Source organism: Scaptodrosophila lebanonensis, unplaced genomic scaffold, assembly GCF_003285725.1.
Source record: "Scaptodrosophila lebanonensis strain 11010-0011.00,11010-0021.00 unplaced genomic scaffold, SlebRS2 tig00000053-arrow-pilon, whole genome shotgun sequence".
NCBI lineage: Eukaryota > Metazoa > Arthropoda > Insecta > Diptera > Drosophilidae > Scaptodrosophila > Scaptodrosophila lebanonensis.
In genome coordinates, this window is record NW_022060548.1 from 11,672,281 (window position 1) to 11,695,037 (window position 22,757).

General features: G+C 37.7%; 1 protein-coding gene across 5 annotated transcripts in view; it reads left to right on the forward strand.

The window, feature by feature from the left end:
- LOC115623389 (5'-AMP-activated protein kinase subunit gamma-1) overlaps nt 1-22,757 on the forward strand; it is a 72,345-nt gene that overhangs the window by 44,624 nt on the left and 4,964 nt on the right. For 2 of the 5 annotated variants that reach the window (XM_030517691.1, XM_030517694.1), the window contains 2 exons: nt 13,718-13,851; nt 19,020-19,068. In XM_030517691.1, coding sequence (XP_030373551.1) covers nt 13,718-13,851; nt 19,020-19,068 — 183 coding nt within the window. Of the gene's footprint in view, nt 1-12,103; nt 12,872-12,937; nt 13,581-13,717; nt 13,852-17,350; nt 18,239-19,019; nt 19,069-20,098; nt 20,192-22,757 lie in introns of those variants that run through there. The other 3 variants (XM_030517692.1, XM_030517693.1, XM_030517696.1) reach the window with 3 other exon arrangements.

Here is a 22,757-nt window from a genome sequence, read left to right on the forward strand (position 1 = left end):
AAAGTCTGTTTGTTATTCTCTCGGTTTGAAATCCTATTTAAAGCTTTTCAATATACAATTTTAATTCGTCATCTCTTTTTCCTTATTATAGATTAGTAATCAGAGTAGAGAACGGAACTAGTTTACTTAAAATTGATTAGATTTTGTCTGTTTTGAGCAAAAAATTACCTGATATTTGCAATTGATTTCTTCCTGTCGCCTTCACTTGTGTTCATTAATGTTGCATGCGAGGTGATGGCCAAGTTGAAGGCCTCTAACGTTTTTGGCAAGGTCAGGTGTAGGTGAGTGTATTGCTAGGCAGTGAGCTAGAACGCCTTGACTGCAATAAAAAAAAACGTTAAAATCTCATTAGCAATATTTGATAAATCGTTTTTCCTCCGACGTCAAAGGAAAATTGTATTCGAGTTTGCGCGTGAACGAATGGCAATTTGTCGCAACAAACATACAGACATACATACATACTCGTACTATATAGTATAACTACAACTGGATATGCAAAGTAACTCGGGAGGTATACCTACACCAAGTATATAAGTAGTGGGCAGGTGGCTCGAAAACCAAGCCCCTTTGTCATGTCATGTCATGCGTTGCGTTAATTAAAAGCAACAACAAATGGCGATTGCATGAAGAAATAATGAAATTAAGTGAAATGGCGAAATTTTACTCAACCCAATGACGTGTCGGTGCTATGTACAACAACAACAACAATAATAACAACAGCAGCAATAGCCAAAGTTCAGACTAATAAAAATATCGAGCAATAACAACCAGTTGGGGCGTCCGTCCAACCACTGCTATTTTTAGTCATAAACATATTTTGTTTACACTTCTTTTCATCTGTTCGCTCACTGTCTGGTTATGTAAATGACAGCAAGAAGAAAAAACAAAATAGTAGAGAAAAAAATGAAATAACAGCAAATACTTATGAGCGAGAAGTCAAGTGGCAGCAGCAACGGCCATTAGAAGTGTAAACAACAAACAACAACTCTACAAGAGGCCCAAGCAAGTCGAGTCAAGTCGAGTCGAGTCGAGTCGAGTCAAGTCCAAGGGGGCAGCAGTGCAACCATTACATTAAATCCAATAATTGATTTGAGCTAACATCGGACGGTGGTTGTGGGCCGACTTTCTGTTGCCGCGGGGAATCGCCGGGCTGGGCCGGCTCATTTCGCATTCAAATGTTGTTGCTATTTGACTGCAGAATATAAACAAATGAAATGATACATACATATATAGTATACAAGTATGTATGTGTGTACTATTTGTTTTTGTTGCCGTACGTGGCTATTACATAAGCGATCGCGCCAGTCCAGTCATCGATAGAAGGCGTCAAAGGTCTATTGCGGTAGCTTCTCTAATGAGCGGACAAGTGATTGTGTCCACAAATCTGAAAGGGCGCGTGCAGTTCTAAAGAAAGAGGCATATAGTACAGCGTACTAAATAAATAGAATGACTAATCTGCAGTATTAATAGCGCCATATAGTACCGCTAGTGGGTGAACCAGTTCTGCGAATTGGATTCGCATGCAATAACATTTTGCATAATAAGAATATTATACAACAGTTCGTATAACAATCAAGAGAAATACAATGTGTATCAAATGGTTTGATATCAAGATATTGATATATTGATGTATCAGGTTTGCATTCCACAACAAATTGTTGTATAACAGTTGGTATAAGCCGCAAGGGAATAGTCATGAGATCTATGTACTTTTTTACAATATACAATATAGTTTAGTTTATTTTATATATAATTGCGAATATAATAGCGAATTGTATAACAGATCCCTTAACAATTAAGAAAATAGTCTTGGGATATATGTACAAGTATGTATACAACTTGCTTCATGTTTTTTTTTTTGTATATAGACATCGATTTATTGGGTTCTTATTCAATATCAAGTTGTATAGCTAATTGTATAACAGTTCGTTAAACAGTTCCTATAACAATTAAGAAAATTATCTTGGGACTTGTATACATTACTTATCTATTGTTTTTTTTTTTTGTTAGAGTATCGAGAAGTAGTTCTTGTATAACAGTTCAACGTATAACACTCTTGAGAATAATAATTTAGATACACTAAGTTGTATAAATAAACTAATCCAATTTAAGATAATGATCTTTTCAAATTGAATATTTCAACTGTTCTACAATTAGTTTGACTTATAAGCAACCAAGTACTACATATTCATTACTGGGTTCTCATTCAATGCCATTTTGTTTAGCTAATTGTATAACAGTTCGTTAAACAGTTGCTATAAGAATTAAGAAAATAATCTTAGGACTTGTATACATTACTTATCTGTTTTCCTGTAGTTCCTGTATAACAGTTCAACGTATAACACAGTAATAATTTCCAAACACATATTTTAATGATGTTGAATATTCCAACTATTCTACAATTAGCTGAACTTATCAATAAACAAGTATACTTGTGTAACAATTGAACGAGAATAACAATTTCAAAGCCCACATTTTTATAAATAAACAACTAATCCAATTTAAGGTGCTGATCTTTTAAAAATGAATATTCCAACTGTTCTACAATTAGTTTGACTTATCAACAACCAAGTACTACATTGTTCTGAGGAACCGTATAACAGTTTTCGTGTAACAAAATTTCTTATCTAAACAATTCTGCTGCTAGTAGCAACACTAAGCCCAGCAGTGCGTATACGTAATAAAGATAGTTTTCTTTACCACAACAGACAGGCAATTTGAAAAAGTTCTCAGACCACCCACCCACTAGTCGGTGCCAGTCTCGAACATTGCAGGTTCGCCGACAATGAAGTGCACTCTCAAGGCAATCCCTGCAGCTATGTCGCTGACCTTTGAACTGACCCAAATTCCAGAGAATGTGCGCAGACAGTTGTGCGTCATTTGCATGGGAAAAATCTACAAATGGGGAGGTAGCCCTGAACACAAACTTTGAACTTTGTGCGTGTGTGTGGGGGTGGGGGCGAGGGCGGACCGGGGTTGTCTGTCTTTGTCCTTTATATGGCCTGCAGTTGTATTTGTTTTGGCATAGCCGACTTATTGGCGCCTATGCCAAGCAATTTTTGACGGCCTTGCATTTAACGACTAGCCATAAACATATGCTGTCAAAAATGTTATCGCTGGCACTTCACTTGGCTCAAGTTCTTTTCCTAATTGCATAATGGGCTCAACCACTAAGCCATAAAACTGTCATTAGAAAATGTAAATTGGGAAAAGCAACATCTAATGGCGCTGTTTACGAATAAATCCCTCCCTAAGTATAAGTAAACATTTTTATATTCTCATGAGCACACATTAACAATATACATACATATGTATTTATGTGTGTGTGTGGGCGTTAACTGCATTTCCGTATTGTCATTAAAATTGTGCAATTAAAGAAAGAAAGAAAATCAGACAAACAACAACTTGTGCGCGTGTGCTTGCATTCGATTCAACCGGAAGAGGCATTAAACATTCTACATACTACTTACGAGTATATATACTATATACTGCAACCACCTCCGCCTTCTTTTGTTCTTATTTTCCGCTAATTCCGCTAATTAACGAACGAAAGAGGAACCTTGCACCGACTTGTCGAAATGTTTGCACAAGCAGCGAAAACGGACAAGTCCTTGAGATTTTCTGTCGTCGTATCGTCGATTCGGCTTCTCTGTTGTTTATTTGTTTAAATTGTTGCTATCGCGTTTGCCAGTTTCTGTTTCTGCTTTCGGCCACACATTGTTGCCAAAGTACACTTTGGTACTTAACTGAAATTACGAGCTGCCTTGAGATAGTCACTTGTCCGTCGTCTGTCGTCCGTCGTCGTCCGCCTATTAACTTAAGAGGTGAAGTAATTATTAAGTTTTTTTTTTTCAAACGAAATGTGAAATGCTCTCAACTGGCAATTGACCCTCAACTGAAGCGACCTGGTCACACCTAAGAACTTACGGCTTTATTAATTACGAATATACATGTATATGTACATACCTATCGACCTATTTGCATTTTTCAAAGTGTCAAAGGTAAAGGAAGTTTTTTCAAATTCTAATTGAAGCTGAACCGCAGTCTCTCTAGAGTGGTTTCAATTTGGCTTAATATTGTTTAATTTTTTAATAAAAAATTTAAAAACATAGCTGTTATTGCCAGCTTCCTTTCTTTTATATACAGCTGGAGGTTTAATTTATTTATTTTTTAATTTAGTATTTTTTATTGTTTAATTTTTATTTGTTTTTTTTTTTTAATAAAAAATTTAAAAACATATCTGTTATTGCCAGCTTCCTTTCCTTTATATATAGCTGGAGGTTTAATCTATTTATTTTTTAGTTTAGTATTTTTTATTGTTTAATTTTTTTTTTTTTTTTGTAAGAACAAATTTAAAAACAGCTGTTATTGCCAGTTTCCTATTTTTAAATGTAGCTTGAGTTTTAATTTATTTATTTTATTTTTTTTTTAGTTTTTTTTATTGTTTACTTTTTTTTTAAATTTAATTTTTGTTTTATTTTTTTTAAATAAATTTTAAATAAACTTTTATTTATAGCTTTTATATACTTTTAATTTATTTATTTTTTAATATTTATTGGTTTTCTTATATCTAAATTATTTTGAAGCATCTTTTCAATTCGTATTTACTTGATATTTAATATTCATTTAATATCAACTTCTCAGTGCATTTTTGTTACTATTCAGCTATAAACATTTTTACCAATTTTCCACTAAATACTGATTCATCGAGCCACAGTTGTACTATTTTTCACTTTTATCCAAAAATTGTTCATAAACAACAGTCAGCAGAATATATTGGAACAGCACGTGAAATTCGAGCTGTTTATTAGCCTGCTGGCACATTTTTGCTTTGCACATAAATACACACTGAGAGAAAAGGAAGTCGAATAGCAAATTGTTCTACGCATAATATATAAAATTAGCGAGTATGGAAGAGAGTGCTTGGATTGGGAATACATCGAGATAGAAAGTTAGGAAAAACAAACTAGAGACCACAAAATTCCTGTAAAACTCCTCAGCACTGCTAACTATAGATGCCCTAAATAAACGGCTGCCTTTCTAATTGATTCCTTAAATATACTAACGGGCATAGTGCGAAGTTTTTCTCTTAGTGTACACATAAGTAATTATGCCAACCTCGGCGCATTTCGCTGCCAATGCAGTCGAAACTTTAAAGTGCGATGATTGGCGCAATGCTCGTTGCATGTTCGCTGCATGACGCATGAGAAGTCTTGGGGGGCGGGGCGATCCAGTCACGTTCAAGGTGAATGTTATGTAAATTGAGCAAGAAATAAGCAGAAATATGAAAAAAACGTATCATATTTTAGACACAATCGCACACACACACAGAAATAGTTGATAAACATTGAATGTTGCCTGGCTAAGCAAGAAGCCGATGTAAATATTTGGCCGAGCCAAAAACAAACTACGCCAAGTAAGGCCCCACTGCGAATTTTTTGAGGCACGAAATCAATTTCGAATGCGTACCACCAGCACGACTGATAAGTGATAAGGGTCGTATCAGAATATATATGTTAAGTCTACCTACATACTATATAGTATACCTACTACCTGATAAGTGTTTCTTTTTTTTATCAGCTTGTTTGTCTAGTGGGGGTCTGCCGTTGCTTTTGACAGTCATCTCTGATAACAAAAATAACCTTTTCAAACCAAAACAATTCACAATACCCGTTTAATCACATGTACCTTATGGAATTGTTGCTGCCAAACCTTTACTAAATGCGCAATTTCAAGTTACTAACAATGGGGGGACAAGTTCTTTAAAATACAGTGCTCGCTCAGAGCAGTGAACCTTTTGAAATCAAGGCTGTTTTCCCTTTTCTCTCTTTGTAGCTTTGTCTGCTGCGGCTGCGACAATTTTACAGCCATTTTTCACATTCATTTTCATAGCTCTATGGGAGTTTCAAGGGGGCTGACTCATAATTTAAACAGTCCTCATGTGAGAGTAAAAATAATAATAATTAAGTGGAGAAAGCAGCATATTTATTACAAAAATCTAACTCTCTACACATTTCATAGTTTTGAATCTAATTTTGTCTATAATCAAGATATTACAATTAATATCTAATATCAAGAGAAATTCCCAAATATCTTTTCCTCCAGGAAACAGTTTCCCACACCAATCAACCGCAATATATTCCACCACAATAAAGCACCTAACTCCTAAAACATGATAGTTCCCTCCAACACGTTCATCTAATTTTAAGTAGCAATATTGATTAAAGAAAAAAAAGAAAAATATTTATAATAATTTTTACAAATTTCAAATAATTTGAATTTAAGTCAAATGCATTTATTTAAGTATAGTTTCATGTTTCCACGTGCGTCTATAACCGACCTGCCTTAAGCAATGCTATGTGTATGTTTCGTATAGGCATGTATGTACATGCTTTGTATCTTCTATTGCGTTGCAGACAAAATGTGGCATGCCCCTGTACCCATGTGTGTGTGTGTGTGTGTGTGTGTGTGTGTGTTAGGGGCTTATATACTTTCACTTTCGCAGCGCGCATGCGTCGTTCAGTCGTGCGACTCGAGCCCTAAAAACGGTTTTACTTTCACTTTTTAGCCAGCAGCGCCCTTTGTGTGCTTAAACATCGTAAGCCAACGAATACATACACATATCTATGTATATATCTACATACATACACACACTCGTATACACACACACCATTCATTTTATTGCCCTCGACATTGGCATCATGTGAGCAACCCACACTCTTATTGCATACTTTGTGGCGCGACTCACGCCTCAATGGCAAAAAATTGTGCTTTGTCGTTGACTGTCCCTAAGTCTGTTAAATGTACTAATGTGTGTTTGTGTGTGTGTGTGTGTCTTTCGCTGCATGCAGCCTTTTGGTTTCAGTTACGCCTCATGAATTCTTGATAGATTTACGAGCTTATGGCCCTGCCACATTGGTTTTTATTTACGACGCACTTGGGTCGTTTTCTTTTCATAATCTCTTTTTTTTGCCAAAAAGGCCTATACAGTCCTGTGGACAGACCCAAGCTGTTGTTGACATTGTATTTACATTAATGTCTAGCACCCATTGCTTGCATTCCAAAATCCATCAAATTTCGTTTCCTTTTTGAAGCATTTAGGCCATTACAACCATTCTTTTAAGCAACAAATGGCGTGATTCGGCATCCAGACTGTTAGCATAAGCAGTGCACTGTTATTTAACAGTCAATAGTATTTCACAACATACCGATTGTAATAAGAATTTCACTTTCGTTGCATGCACGCCCACCCTCACTCACTCACTGATTCAAACTCTCGTTCTCTTGGCCTGCTACAGTTTGCTCTCAGTCTCTCGCCATCAGGCACTTGTTTACGTGCACGCAGCACGTGCGTATATTCCTTCTATCTTATGTTCTCTCCGCTCAGTCTGTGTTGGTATCTTGAGGAAAACGGTTGTGTGTTGTGGGCCAACTCTCGCCATTTTCCTGCTACATAATTCGTTTTGCATTACTTTCCCACACACATTTATAGATTGCATTTAAATGCGGCAAACAATTTTAGTGAAATAAATAGACTACAGTCATGAATTATTGTGCTTGTGCGCGTCAGTAGGTGTGTTTAAATTTTCAGGCAGTCGGCCTCTTACTAAATTTTCGTCTGCGCATTTCGACTTAACCTCACTTGAACTCGCGCGTGTTTTTGTTTCTAACTTGTAAGTGTGCGTGGCATGCAACCTACCAAAACGTTATCAATTTGTGGAATTCTTATATGGTGAAATATCGCTCCAAAATGCAATTAATTCTCTCTCAAAAATAAAACAATGAGTACAATATTTTTAAGTGCATTGCAGCAGCCACAAAAACAGCAAAAATAACAACAACCACAAAACAAACAAAAACATATCTCAAATACCCGTCCGTTGTCGCTTCCATTACTCCCTTTCAGCGTGTGTATCAATGCTCTTCTTCTTTGCCCATAACAAGTTGTGAGTGCATGTGAATGTGTGTGTGTGTGTCAATCAGTTGGTTGTTTGCTTGCTTGCGCTTGGTTGATAATAAAAATAGAACTGTGCTTGCTTCATAAAAGTTGCGCTGATTCTTTAATTGTTGTTGTTGCTGTTGATGTTCTGTTTGGTTTTTACTGAGAGCGGCGATAAAGGCCGTTTATTTAAATCATCTGTAGCGGCGTATGTTTGCAATTTTTTTTATAAAGCTATCTGGCATGTGTAATCGGACGCAAATGTATGTACGAGTACATATGTATGTATATTTATAGCAATATTAAATAAATTTAATTGCACTGCAAATCAACAATATTTACATGCATACAATTGCATTTAATGGGTTTACTCATTTCTTTTACAACTCACATACACAGATATGTAAATATATTTAAATTTGTTGTTGTGCGAAGAATTGTTCGCATATTGTACGTGTAAAAGGCAAACAGTATTCGTTACAAGTAACTAAGTAGCTGGGCTTAACAAGCAGCACGTACAAGCATATACATATAGTATGTACATACATATAAAGAGTGTCTATCTATACATATGTATGTATATGTGTGCATATGTATCGTGTTGTATGCCTATAAAATTTACATGCTTGAACAACAATGACAAGTATGGCCAGCAAAAGTACGAGAAAAATTGATCTTAAAATACCCTTTAGTTGAATTGTTTTTTCCCCCGAGAGTCCTTCATAAACCACTCTTAATACTAGACTAGATTCATCCAGACACATAAGTGGAAAAAAACGTATATAAATTAGTGTTAGGCAGCACTGCTGTTGGCAGCTGTTTTCCATAAATTCGTTGACAGCATTTTGAGATTTGTTTTTGAAATGAGAAATAAAGAAAAGCTATTTCCACAATTTAGATATTTAGAAAGAAAAACTGCAAGCATTTCGATTGTACTTAAATAATTGAAAGAAAATCAGCTTGGTTTACTTTTTTGTGCAAAATTTTTTAACACTTCCAATATTTTTTTAATGGGGCAACACTTTTATAAATAAAACTGTTGAGCGCAGTTAAACGTCGATGGTCAATATTTTGTTCGCACTAACATTTTAAATAATATGTTTTATAGTAATGTAAAAGGAAATACTTACATTAGCATACATTTTGTTGAACATTGTCTGTATTATGACCAAATAAATACTCGCAGAATACGGTCGCAGCATATTTTTTGAAGAAAAGTAAGTGAAGACTGATTTCAATGTTATTCTGGGGCTGGTCATCTCCATTTGTTTAATTCCATTTAACAACTATTCCATTTACTGCAGAGCATTGCAACGAGTACACTGGTCGGCACAATTATTTTGACGAGAAGAAAATCATACATTTTTGTCAATAACTGGTTATTGGTTTAAGATATCAAAGGAAATTTTTTTTCTCAATTCCATATTGGTATTACAAACTTAAAAATAATTCAAAGGATATATTTTTATAAGGACTTTTAAAATTATAAATCAAGGTAATTTTCATGGGTTGGCATAAGTATTTTGACAATGGATATTAACAAAAAAAACAAAGCTTAATACTAAACAAAACATAAGAAATTGATGGTAGATTAATAAAATGTATACCCGCCTTTGGCTTCGATAACTTTTTGAAGACGTCTTGGAACTGAGTCCACTAAATTTTGAAGGACCTCTAATGGTATCTCTTTCCAAAGAGAAGTGACCTCGGAAATAGTTTCTTCTTCGGTTTTATGCAAAGACGCATTTCTTTTACGTTTTACAAGAGACCACACATTCTCAATAACGTTTAAGTCCGGACTTTGTGGTGGCCAATCCAGAGTAGTAACACCAACATCGGTTAAAAATGCTCTTATCATTTTGCTTTTGTGGCATGGGGCGTTATCCTGTTGCAGGATAAATGATTCTCCAATCAGCCTGTCACCGGAAGGGAATGCGTTTTCGTTAAGGGTACTCAAATATTGTTGCTGGTTCATTGAGCCGGTGATGGGAACGAAATCACCTAACCCATTGTACGCAATGCATCCCCAGAACATGACTGAGCCTCCGCCATGGCTCACTTTTTGACATACGGGGATATTTTTTTGTCTTTGAAACTGTGGGAGCCTTACAAAAATCTTTGTTTTTGATGAATTGTATTCAAAGGAGCTTTCATCTGTCCATAGAACGCTTCTCCAAAACTCTTTTGGCTTATGCAGATGCTCCTTTGCAAAAGCCAATCTTTTGAGCTTGTTCACCTTTGATATGTAAGGTATGTCCTTCGCTTTGTATGTCTTAAAATCTACTTCTTTTAGGCGTCGCCGAACAGTACGCTCACTGATTGGAGTCTTGGTCGACTTATTCCATTGATCTGCAGCAGCTTGCGGCTTTAAATGAATATTTTTTTTAAATTCCCGCAATAGGACTCGATCTTCAATGGGTGTTGTTTTGCGGTTAGCACCTGATCTAGGCAAGTTTTTGACGTCATTGTGGGTCTTATATTTGTTAATTTGATAGTGGACTGTTTGCCGCGACAAATTATATTCATTTGCAATGTCTTTTGGTGCTACGCCGGCATTAAACTTCGCCACTATTGAGGCTCTAACAACATAACTTAATTCTGTCTTTTTTACCATTGTATCGATTACTTTTGAATCAAATTTTAATGAAAATAATGTAAAAAGGTCAACAAAAATTGTTACACCAAAGTTATTTTAGTATCACTTGATAAAACGTACGCGAAAACGGCGACAAAGATTTGGTCAAAATACTTATGCCGTGCCTGAATCCGCAGTCAACTCACATTGTCATTTGTAGAAAGAAGGTGTGAAGAGTAATAGGCAAAATATTTTGCCTACATATTGTTGTTGCTATGAACTCTATATCCCGTATGAAAATTGTACCGTTATTCCTTGAAACTAAAAGCAACCAGCACCGATAGTCGTGAGTACAGTTCGTCAAAATAATTGTGCCGACCAGTGTAGTTCTATCTTATTTTTCCTCGTTTTTTTTTTAAATGAGCATTACGTATTAGACATCATTTGAAGAATTAATATTCAGATACAAAATGTTGCGGTTCCATTTACGAACTGAAAATTATTCATTCATCTGGGTAATTATAAAATGTTGCTCCGACAGCTGGCGTTACAAAAGCACTACCAAAGCCAATACAACTTTGTTTTGTAGGGTGTGTCGCTGAAAGGCTAAATAGTATAGGCACATTGACTTTGCATGTGGGTGAACTTACTCAAGTGCATGCCGCTGGTGTCGCGATGTCGCTGCATTCGCAGTCATCGTACATCGTCAATGGCAGGCCTAGCGGATGCCTCTCTCTCTCTCACTGTCTTCCTCTCTTTCTCGAACTCTTTAGCGCTGCTCTTGCTGGCGGCAATGCTGTTAAGCTGCAGCCACTTAACATATGCAGATGAGTGCGTTAGTCCGTGTTTTAAGCAGTTGTTGTTATTATTGTTTGCTTAAGTAAGTAGGCAGTTCTCGTGGGCTGGGCTGTGCACATATTCAACAGGCAAATGCAACAACAACTAGAGAAGAATATAGCAGGAGATTTGTACGTTGATAAATGTGTAACATAATAAACAAATACAAATATGTATAAATCTGAAACAAACTAAAACATGTGTTGACAACGTCGTCGACGTGAACGGCGCAGCTAACAGCGTCAGCAGCTTTGACTTAATTCGAGTGCGTTCAACCTGACGATCATTTCTTAACATTTGTATTAGAGATGGGCATGGATCGTGTTTTTGTTCGCGTTCAATCAAAAAGCAACGAAAATATGTTGAAAGTTTCGATCGATGTTTGATTTAACTTAAAGTAAATGTTTCTAGAAAACTATTGACTTGATCCTATTGCTGTGTATAATTTTGATCGAAAAGAGCGTAGTTAAAAATTTTATTAACTATCAATTTTGTGCTAGAACCTGTACTGCAATCCCGTCGAAAAAAGCCGGCCAGGCCCATCTCTAATTTGTGTGGCCCTCACACGGGCGAGAGAGCGCGAAAGCTTCGTGAGTGCATTTTATAGAGAGAGGATGCAAACAAGTGAATGCAACACGTGCCGAATGCAACAGTAATTGAACAACAATACAATAGAGACAATTATGACGCTGTTATTAACATACAACTATAACAGTGCCATAACGACAAATGCATTTACATATTGTTTACAGTGGTTTACAACAGCAACGATTATGTGACTTTAACAAAACCAAATCATAAGAAAGCTCGATAAAAAGAGACTTGGAGTGACAAAAAGTGAATAATAAAGAGAGCCCAAATGCGGTGCAGTGAAGTGTGCCTAAAAAAATAAACCTAATTTGACGGGCGCTAAAGTAAAAACAAGCCAAATACCAACAATTTTTGTTTTACACTACGTTGAAAAAGTGTAGCAATAACACAATTTAACCAAATCAGAGGACACAATGCATGGCATTACGCATCTCTATCGTCAGCATGCTATGGAGAAGCAGATGAGCGGGGGCGAGGGCTGGTCCCAGCATGCCGGCCGCAATATCTATGGCTATAGCCATAGCATTAGCAATGATTCCACCAGCACGGCGCCTGCTGGAGGGGAAGGTGGTGGTCTATATAGCGTTGACTCGTTGAGCAGCTCCAGTTCGAATTCGAACACCTCTGCCGGCAGCGGCGGCATAGGCGGAGTTACGGGCAGTGCCTATGGCCGTTGGCAAACCGATCGGCATTCGCAGCCCCAAGCCGTGCCCGATGCCCACAAATCGCTGGCCAATCATTATCGCAACTCTCCCACACATCTGGCCGGCAACACTGCAGGAGTCGACCAGCCAGGATGTAGCAGCGCCCTACGCAATTCCTATGACAGTTGCTACACAAGTGGCAGTGGCATCAGTGGCAGCTTGAAGCGTACCCCTTCCTCGAAGCGCAGCATCTTCGAACGAGCCCACAGTCCGGCGACCTATGGCGTAAGCTCGATTAGTCCATCAACCCAACGTATCCAACTAATCAAATAACTGTCCCCTTTTTCACAGAGTATGCGCCGTGGCGCCCCAGATTGTGGCTCACCACCGCCTATGCCCTCGGGCGGTTACTTTCCACATGATCTCGATGATATTTATGAAAGCCAGGGCGACCATCAGTATTTCACACATACAGGCGCCAGCTCGCAGCGTTCCTCCGACCGACCCACGGCCATATCCATATTCCATCGTGTGAGCGCCGCTCACAATTCGCTGGACGACTATGCAATAGTGGGGACGGATAGCGGCAATTCCTTGGGGGTGTATGCTTCGGTTCGACATCGATTCGACAAGTCTTCCTTTGCCAAAAGTCTTAGCATCGATGAGCACGAGACAAGCCAATCGCCGCACAAGGAGGCAAAGCACAAGGCCAAGCACCATCACAGCCATCACGATGGGCATCACGGCCATGGCCATCATCATCATCACTCCATACAGGAGATTTTGAAGCATTTCGGCAAGAAGATGCATGTCTGGCCACGCAAAAATCATGATAACCAGACAAACAGTGTCTGCACCTCCCCTCTGAACGATCCGCAAGAGAATTTCCGGACGCGCTCCAAGAGTCTCGATGTCGACTCGCTGAATAGACGCAATCGCATTTTGGAGGACTGCGGAGCCACCTACAAGATCTTCGATCGTATTGTCAAAGAAGGTAACATAGTTAAAGGTCTCCCCCCTTGCAATCGGTACTTGCTGTAGTTTAGATCTGCCGTAGTCCTTAATACTTGCCATAATTAGTTGGGAATTCTTTCTAATGTCTCTATTTTTAATTGCTTTTCCATAAAACAGGTGCTCATATGCGTCGCGCCTCGGCGGAGCTGGAGAAACGACGCGCTTCTGTTGGTGCTGCTGGTCGTGGAACACGCGGCGATGGCACTCTAGATCCACACAGTGCCGCTATATTATTCAGAGATTCAAGAGGGGTGAGTCGAAAAACCAGCTTCTTAAATACGTAATTAAATGCCAATGGTTCGAAGTTTATTAAATTCAAATAAGATTAGTGTGAAAAACAAAAATTAGTGGATATTGGAGCCTGTTCTAGGGTGGTTTAAATACGCCATTTAACATTTTAAACACAAATGAGTATTTAGTGATTGTTTCTTGCTTTTCAAAAGTGTAGTGCTGCTTGATTTCCACTCGAAGATCGATAGTTTTGAAATTTTGCATTGCAATTCCAAAATTAGTCAAAATTATTGACTTGTTGAAAAGACTCTAAAGAAAAGCTTATCTTACTTCGATTGCTCAAAATTGCTTCGACTTTGGAAGCGGAAACAGACCTGATGAAATCCTCATTTGCTCTTCTTGATATTTCTTTAGTTTATATTTGAAGCGAAGCCTTAAGCTGAAACCCAAATTATTCTAATATGCCACAATTCTCAACAATTTTACGTTCAATGCAGTGCAAATAATGCAACATTTGTAGTATACACAGAAAAAAAATTTAAAATGCTTAATATATAGCAACAAAATCTAAATTTCTATTCTAAAAATGGGGGAAACTTATTTTCATTTGAATTTTTAATTCGTTTTCGTTTATTATGTTAGGCATAAAGACATCCGTAACCCCCCCGTATTCAAAGAATTAAGAGCATGAGAGCGGGCCATAGGGAGAGAGAGAAAGGGCGACTTCACATATTGCTTACACTTTTTGTCAAGATTTTTTGCTTCAAATACAATTTATTCGAATTGCTTTTAGTTGTTGGGACTTTATTAAATCTAGCATCGACTTCGTCGTATTTCAAATCCATTTTGGGCTGCTATTTTTCTCTCAGTGCAGCATGCATTCATGGTAGGATAGCTCCTTATATCTCATTACAATTATAATAGATATATACAAGTAGTATGTACATACATAAGAATTCATGGCCACTTCCGCTGTCTGCCATTTGCAATATTGACATTTCATGTACAAACAAATACTATTCCCCCATTCCATGACGCTCTATATCTTTCCTCACTCAATTTCAAGGTTTCTAGTGTATTTACAAAAGTTTTCCAATTTGTTTCGTTTTTGTGAAGGCCGTTTGCAAAACTGTTTCGTATTTACACTGTTTGCTTGCAATTCCACAGATATATTTATTTATTGATTTATGAAATGTTGTAGCATACTTTTAGGGACCCCTTCGATTGCCTGCTGTTAACAGAGCACGCCTGCAGGCATGCTACAGAATTTAAATTTTCTAGCTGCCAAAATGGCGCGCTGTTCAGTGTACTTTAAAATGGTGCCCGAACACAAAGATTAGGGCCATAATAAACTTAATTTTTATCAGAATCCCGATAAGGAAATAAATTGTTCATATTGAGTGAACGCTTTAAATTGTTTAAAGGCGCAATTGTGAGCGACACACATTTTTTGAGGCGTAAATTGAATGTGAAGACTGATAACAATTCGAGCTGTTGTTGTTGTTGTTGTTAAAATGTGCTAAATATGTGAGTAATTAGTATTTTGGCTGCGAGCGCGAGTTCGAATTCGGCAAAAGGTAAGCGTGGGTGTGTAAATAATTTCATTAGCAATCAATAAAATTGAGTCAGTCTTTGCCTTTGTATGCGGTCGTTGTGTATTAAAATATAAATAAACATATGTGCATATATTTAGATGTTTTTTCGATTCAAGTGCTCGGCTGGCTACTTGTTGTAATATTTTTCCGTTTAGTGCTGCCCGCGACGTAATTGGCTCTCCAATGGTGGCAGAGCAGCAAGGCCATCGCACACCTTGTGCTCCCAGCTCTTACGCATTGTTTTTCCACTCGCAATCACGGACCACGGACGCATGCGAGTATGCGACGACGTGGTCATTAAATTAGAACTGGTTTGTCCATTATCTAGCCATTATTGTTATAGTTGTTGGTATGCATATGTACATGTATTGACCATAATTGTTTTAGCCAGTCTCTATTACTGTTACTTTTGACGTCAGCTGACTGCTCGGTTCGTTAGTTCGTTTCACAGTGAAAGCCCCATTGCTGTGGCCCGTTCATTCCTACTTGTATGTATGTATGTATGTGTGCATATTACGCGTACTTAACTGACACATTTTTTCACTTCTGTGTCCAATAATGATAAATTGGCGTGCATTTCACATATTTCACATGCTATTGCCCAATAATATGTACTTATGTATGTATGTACATATGTATATTATACACAGCGAGATAATTTGGGGCGCGTCAAGGGAATAAATGTTGAAAAGAACCAATAGTCATAATCTCTTACAGTTTGTTTTGTTTATCAAGCAAAACACACACATCGCTCGCCGTGGTATATTTTTCTCTCTCCCTCTCTTCCGCTTGCGTTCGCTGCTGAGTCACGGACAGCGGACAGTGACAGCGAATTTAACAAACTGTTGCGTCGTCTTGTAGTCAAAAACTGCAGCACACTGTATCCTACATTAAATACTCGCTCCCTCTCTCTTGCTCGCACTCGTTGTCACCCACTCTCTCACTGAATCGGACTTCATATCAGCAACACATACACATACACATACATAACACATACATACATACAAATTAACATTCTATTTGCGCCTATTTGTTTAATGAAGAAGCAGCGAGGCGGACAAGCAAACACGAACAATAATGCTTCAGTTTCTTGTCAGTGCCGCCAATTCATGAGCTTCATAAAAAGCTAGAAAAAGCTAACTAAACGTAAATGCCATTATCATTTCTGTAAATAAACTTCACCTATTCATTCGGAACTCATTAAGGATTGCAAATCACAATTCTGTAATCACAATTTTGGCAAGCATACGAACAAAGGTTAAACAAAAAAATGTATCTAATTCTAGTAATTTGAACTGTTCGGTGTTAATGCGCTAACTACTTTTCAGTTAGAGCTCTGCAGTTTTTATTTTTCGGTTTTACAAATTCTTTTGGCATATATGTATTTAAAAGAAACCCGCTAGATGATCCAGTTGAGTCAGATTTCAGATCATTTATACAGAACTTTTAATTCTTGGAAATTTTTGATAAACTGCTCTTTCAAAAGAACAAAATTGATTTGGCAAAAACCAGCTTAAAACTCCTTCGTGCACTGTTACGCCAATTGTATTTAAATAATCGAAAAATTAAGCCCTAATTCGATCGAAATCAGAAACAAAAGACGCAATATTACAATTTCAACCGTAATAGGCATTCGAAAACTTCTAGAACTAGTTGTGGGAAAATAGCCAAATTGGCAACACTGGTTCTTGTTTATTTAAGCTTTAGCACACGCACACTTATACACACACACACGCACACACGTACATACAGTTAATCACATCATACGACGATCATATGGCGGTTCGCTCACTGAGCAGAAGCAGCAGCAGCGGCAACAGTGGCAGCGACGGAAAAAAGAGTATAAAAACTGTTAACCAGTTTACGTTTACATTTGCAAGCGCGCAGACGTGTTCGCAACTTCACGGACACAGACATTGCAATATCGTGTGCGTGCGTGTGTGTGTTCGAGTGTGCATGTGATTTTTGTTGTAATTAGCCATCAGCCTTCTTACAAAGCATGTATCGTCGTCGCTATTCCGCCTTTGAGCCGAGTGCGCCGCGAGTTTCGATGTTGCCGGCGCAAGCAACCTCCAAATTAGCGCGCCCACCGGAAACAATAACAAGAAGCAACGACAACCACAATGGAAACAAATTAAGTGTGCGCTTTGACCCAAATTTACCCGACAATGACGACAACGGCCCATCGAAAATCTCAAACAGTCTGCATGCGAAAGTCGCTCGCAAGGCGCGCTCGCTAAGCAACTCTCCGCTGAATCGCAAAAAACGCTACCATCACCTGCCGACTCTGATGTCACATTCGGCTAGCAACAATGCCACAGCCAGCGCCAACTATCAGCTGCTAAACAATGCAAATCTCAAAGATATTCTCGATGGCCAACACCATTCGCAGCACGTAAGCCGCCGCGATGGAGATGGTTGGCAAAAAAATGCCAAAACCAAAGATGGCAAAAAATCAACGGCCGCCGCAGTTACTCAGTTGCTGCGACGCAAGCTGCAATCGACCAGCACTAACAACAACAACAGCAATAACAGCATTACAAACAGTTTGGGTACAACACGTTACAATCGTTTGCCAAACAGCATTTCAGGTCATTCACATGAGTCTGAGATGGTATTTCCAACTTCTGCTGCACTGCAGCAGACCCTAGTCTATGAGAGGCGGAATGGGGCGGCTGGCAGCGCAAATGGCTCGCCGCGCACTCATTCGCCAGTGCATCAGTGTCTGTTAATGCGCAGACGCAGCGATTACAGTGTGGAGCAAATTGAGAAATTTAAGCGACAACAACAGCATCCCATTAGGAAGACTAGTGTAAGTTGCTCTCTCGCAATCACTCTCTCTCTCTCCGTCTCTCTCTTGGTAAATTTATTGTGCTGCGCTCTGTCTGTAGGTGTGTTGTAAAAATTTCCCCTTGTCGTGCGCGCGATTTTGGGCATTTTTATTATTTACTGTTTTTTCTATACTTTTTGTTTACTCAACAATTTGTTGAATCAGACGGCGGTTTTTTTTTTGTAACATAACGAGCGCACAGAAGCTTTGTGTGTTAAATCAAATGAATAACAACAATGTGATCAGATCTACTCATGCGTGCATACATGGTTTGTGTGAATTAATGCGTGTGTAACAGACTCTGTTGATGATCATAATTCTATGTTAAGATACTTAATTTAACATTTCAATGCTAATTTAAGCTGCTTGTGTTCTAAAACGTTTTTGAATGCAGATCTATGTGTGTGCAGATCTGTGTGTGCGTGTTTAGTTATAAATAAATTTCATTGAAGCTTACATTCCTCTATCTATGTTTGCACATCGTAGTGTTTATGGCGCTCTGATTAAGCGGTTTACACTTTTGATGCGACTATCTGAAGTGCTTATATAGTACAATCACAAATTGCCTATTTTTAACGAAAATACAAATCAACTGTCCCTGAGCTCACAAAACAAAAACAACAAAATAAAAAACTGTTGAATAAATACATCGGGTTGGGCTTAAGAAATTATCTTGTATATACTATATTGTTGGAAATAAAGTAGATAATTTATATTTGTTTATTTATATGCATTACTGATTTACATTCTCCTCTATTTTCAGTTACCTGTGGCCGATCCGTTCCTCGAGAAAGTCAATCTCTCTGATTTCGGTAAGTGAAAAGCAGTCGTCCAGGGGGATTTGTAGAAAATGTATTTACGATCTCTTGTCAGCCAAAACATTTCAAATAAATTACCGGCCACACTTGGCAGTTGGTCAAGAGGCCGCATCATGGGCACACGACGCACTCGTCTCGCTCTTCGCGCTGGCGATTGTCATGATCGACCAAATAAATACATACATACATACATATATGTATGTATGTGTGTATATAGAAAGCCATTTGATTTAATCAAATCATATTTCAGCAGGATTATATCGTCCGGGAATGTGTAGTGTGGGCGTCACGGGCGACATAAACATTAGTGTTATAACGACATGACGGCGAGGGCCGATCCAGGAGAAAGAAAGAATATCTCAAAAGGATTACGACGAACAACTGACTGATCTATAGAACCGCCCGCTTCGATATGTAGTTTAGTGTTAGTTTCTTTATTGTATTGGCTTTTTGGTTTGACGTAAGGGGCACACACCCCCAGTTTGGCTGCCACGGAGGCGCTAATTATAATTCATAGCTTTCGCGCTCTCTCTCTCTCTCTCTCTCTGTCTGTCTCTTTCTCTTGGTGTCCTTCCCCCATTGCTGCTCAGTGATGAGCTGTGTTGATTTTGTTTTCGATTTACAAATGTAATTGCTTGCCAATTTCGAGTCATTTCACACACATTCATTAACATCATTAACGTCAATTCAATATGTATCGCGCGTCCGTCCCGTCCCGCCCCGCCCCTCTCTAGACCTACTATAGACGCGCTCTAAAGACCCAAAATTCATTTACCCAGACTCTCAGCATAGCGTATATTTCTTTTGTTTGTTGTTGAGCTGATTTTCATTTCGTTTTTCCGATGCCGCTGCTGATGCCGCAGAAAATCTTTTCAATTCAAATTCAGAAAGCTAAAGAAAAAAGAAAAATAATGTGTTTTTGCTCGTTTTTCGTTTTGCGCGAGCGTCGAAAAATAAACTATGCTATATGGGAAAACAGACTTGCAGATCAGTTTATGATAAAATTTCGAGACGTTTAGAACGGTGACGAAAAGCGGCGCGTACAAATTTTCCAACAACAGCAGTGAAAACGTTTTCATTTTCTTCTCTTCTCCTCTTCTCATATAATACGTATTTTGTAATGGAAATGTTTTTTGAACACAAATCTGCTTGAATTTACTTGTGGACTCTAAATTTAAATTGAACAATAATAGAAAAGTGTGCTCCTCAGTAGTTAGTCATTTGTCAAGAATTTGTATCGAAGCGCCGCACCGCGCCGCGACGCCATACCAACGACAACCACCGAGCCACCGAACCACCCACTGCTTGCAATCGTTTAGCAATTGTTGCTTTCATTTTATTTACGCTCGGCAGAAATGCTCGTATATTGAAAATAAATAAAGCCACTTAATTAAACAGATAACTAAAACAATAACAACACACACACAGACACACGAGTATATTATATTTTTGAGCACAACAACAACAACAGCAACAACAACAACAGCAGCAACAACAACAACCTTCACCTTTTTTCTATCTGCTTCTTCAACGTTGTTTTTTATCGATCAGTGGCATTAATGGCAGAATTGTCCCAAACAATGCATTCAGCGCTTCTTTCAATTATTTTCAAATACTTGTATTTATTTTCCTTAAATATTTTCCACTCAAATTCTTTCCCAGGCAGGCGTCGGCCTTCGCTGCCTTTTTTATAATTTCTTAAAATTGTTTCTGAAAAATGGAGCACTAAAAAAAAACATTCACATCTTTTGTCAGCAATGTGGACAACGACAATTTGTTAAATAATAAATACCACCACACACATACGCCTTCATATGTATGAGTGATCTGTGTGTGTGTGGGCCGAGAATGAAAACAAAAACAAAATTAGGCATTCACTCGAGCTAATGTGGTGCGAAATATGCAAATGAGCGGCAAAGCGCAAAATTCAAATTCAACCCAAGTTTCGGGCAAGAAGACGAAGATATCGCTTTATGATTTTTAAAGATCAGAGAATCAGTTCTCCATAAATTGTACAGAGCTAAGAGTTTTATGCACATTTAAGCAAAAAAAAAAAAAAAAAAAAAAAAAACAACAAACATAACGTGATATGCGTCGTTATTTACTTAATGCTTCATAATCATTAAATTGCTTGAAACGAAAATACTTTCAGAATAATTGCGAACCTCTGCCTGAAAGGTGAAAGAATATATAGTATGAGAAATTCTAAATACCAAATCTATGTATCAGGCCGAAGACTTTATGACCTGGAATACTTTCCAAATCAGTGAACTAGTATATCCTACGAGTATATAACTGCCATTGGTATGATTGGTTCAAAAACCGTTCACTTCACTTGAATGGCTGTAGCTGGGAAAAGGGTGCTCTCAGGGTATTCAAGAGCCGAGCTAGCACAACCTAAACGTTCTACGCTTGCTTTAAATTGACTTTTCTAATTAAGGATCAAATGGCATCTGTGAAAACTTTGAAATTATTTTAGTCTACTGTTTTTTCTGCTTCATTTTTTTGAACACAATCCACACAAATTCAGTTTAATCGCAGCCCTTTTCCTCCAATTGATGGATTAATTTTCTTGCGCTTCACCTACACTGTGAAATGAAGCTTGTGACAACATTTCAGCTTCCTAGCTCTTACCGCCTGGGCTGTGGATTGAACATCAATCAGTTAGAAAAAGTCTATATGATTTAAAATCTGCATGTCTATTAAATCTTTTGAACATTTTAAATGCCATTTATTTCAATTTAAATCCAGCGTCCAAAATTCAACAGGAATTTGTCAGTAATCCAGTTCTTTGAGCCTCGATTGTGGGCTTGAAGCAATTTTCCTTTAACTCAATTGTAAAACAGTTTCAAAATTCTTGTAAAGCCAACATGCAAGTATTATTGTCTGCATGTATGAACGCTTCAATTTCGACATCTATAATAGTTAGAGGCGCCAAACTAAGTGTAAGCATTCTTCAGAATGATTTAAACAACAACGTCATTGCGTGTCGACAATTTTCAAACAATTAAATTATACTTAATATTTTAATTCGTACATAAATGTCAGCTTTTTATTTTTTTCTCTTTAAACACATTCGACGTTGCTTCGCTTTGAAATTCATTCTCAAAGCTTAATAAATAACCGCATAGATGTATCTTTAATTATTTATAAACATTTTGCATTTGGCAATCAGTCATGTATGAAATGAAATGCTGATTTCTTAAATAGATTTCCAAAATAGAAACTCAGAGCCATTTAGAAATGCATTTTTCATGAATATAATTTGCACACACACACACACACACACACAAATACACACACATTTCGACTTTTGCGAATATTCCTGCCTACGTAGACGTACGATAAATGAATATATATATATATATCTTGCCGACTTTCTGTGCCGCTTAATTAATTTCTTGGCACAAATATTTACCTAATATCTGTTATATGTCGCTATGTCGGCCATCTGAGGCGTTTATTCACCCTGACTGCATGCATTTGCTTCTGATCGTCATGCACTCTAATTGCAAACCAAAAGGGGGTACATGCGCCTAATGATAATATTTGGGACCCAACAATGTTGTCTGCAAGTCTGAATACCTCCTTTTCGATATCTCTAAAATCTCCAATTTTTACAAAAAAAATGGTTTTTCTTTTTCGATAGGATTTTGGTATGTCAGAGTTTGAGAAATGTTTTA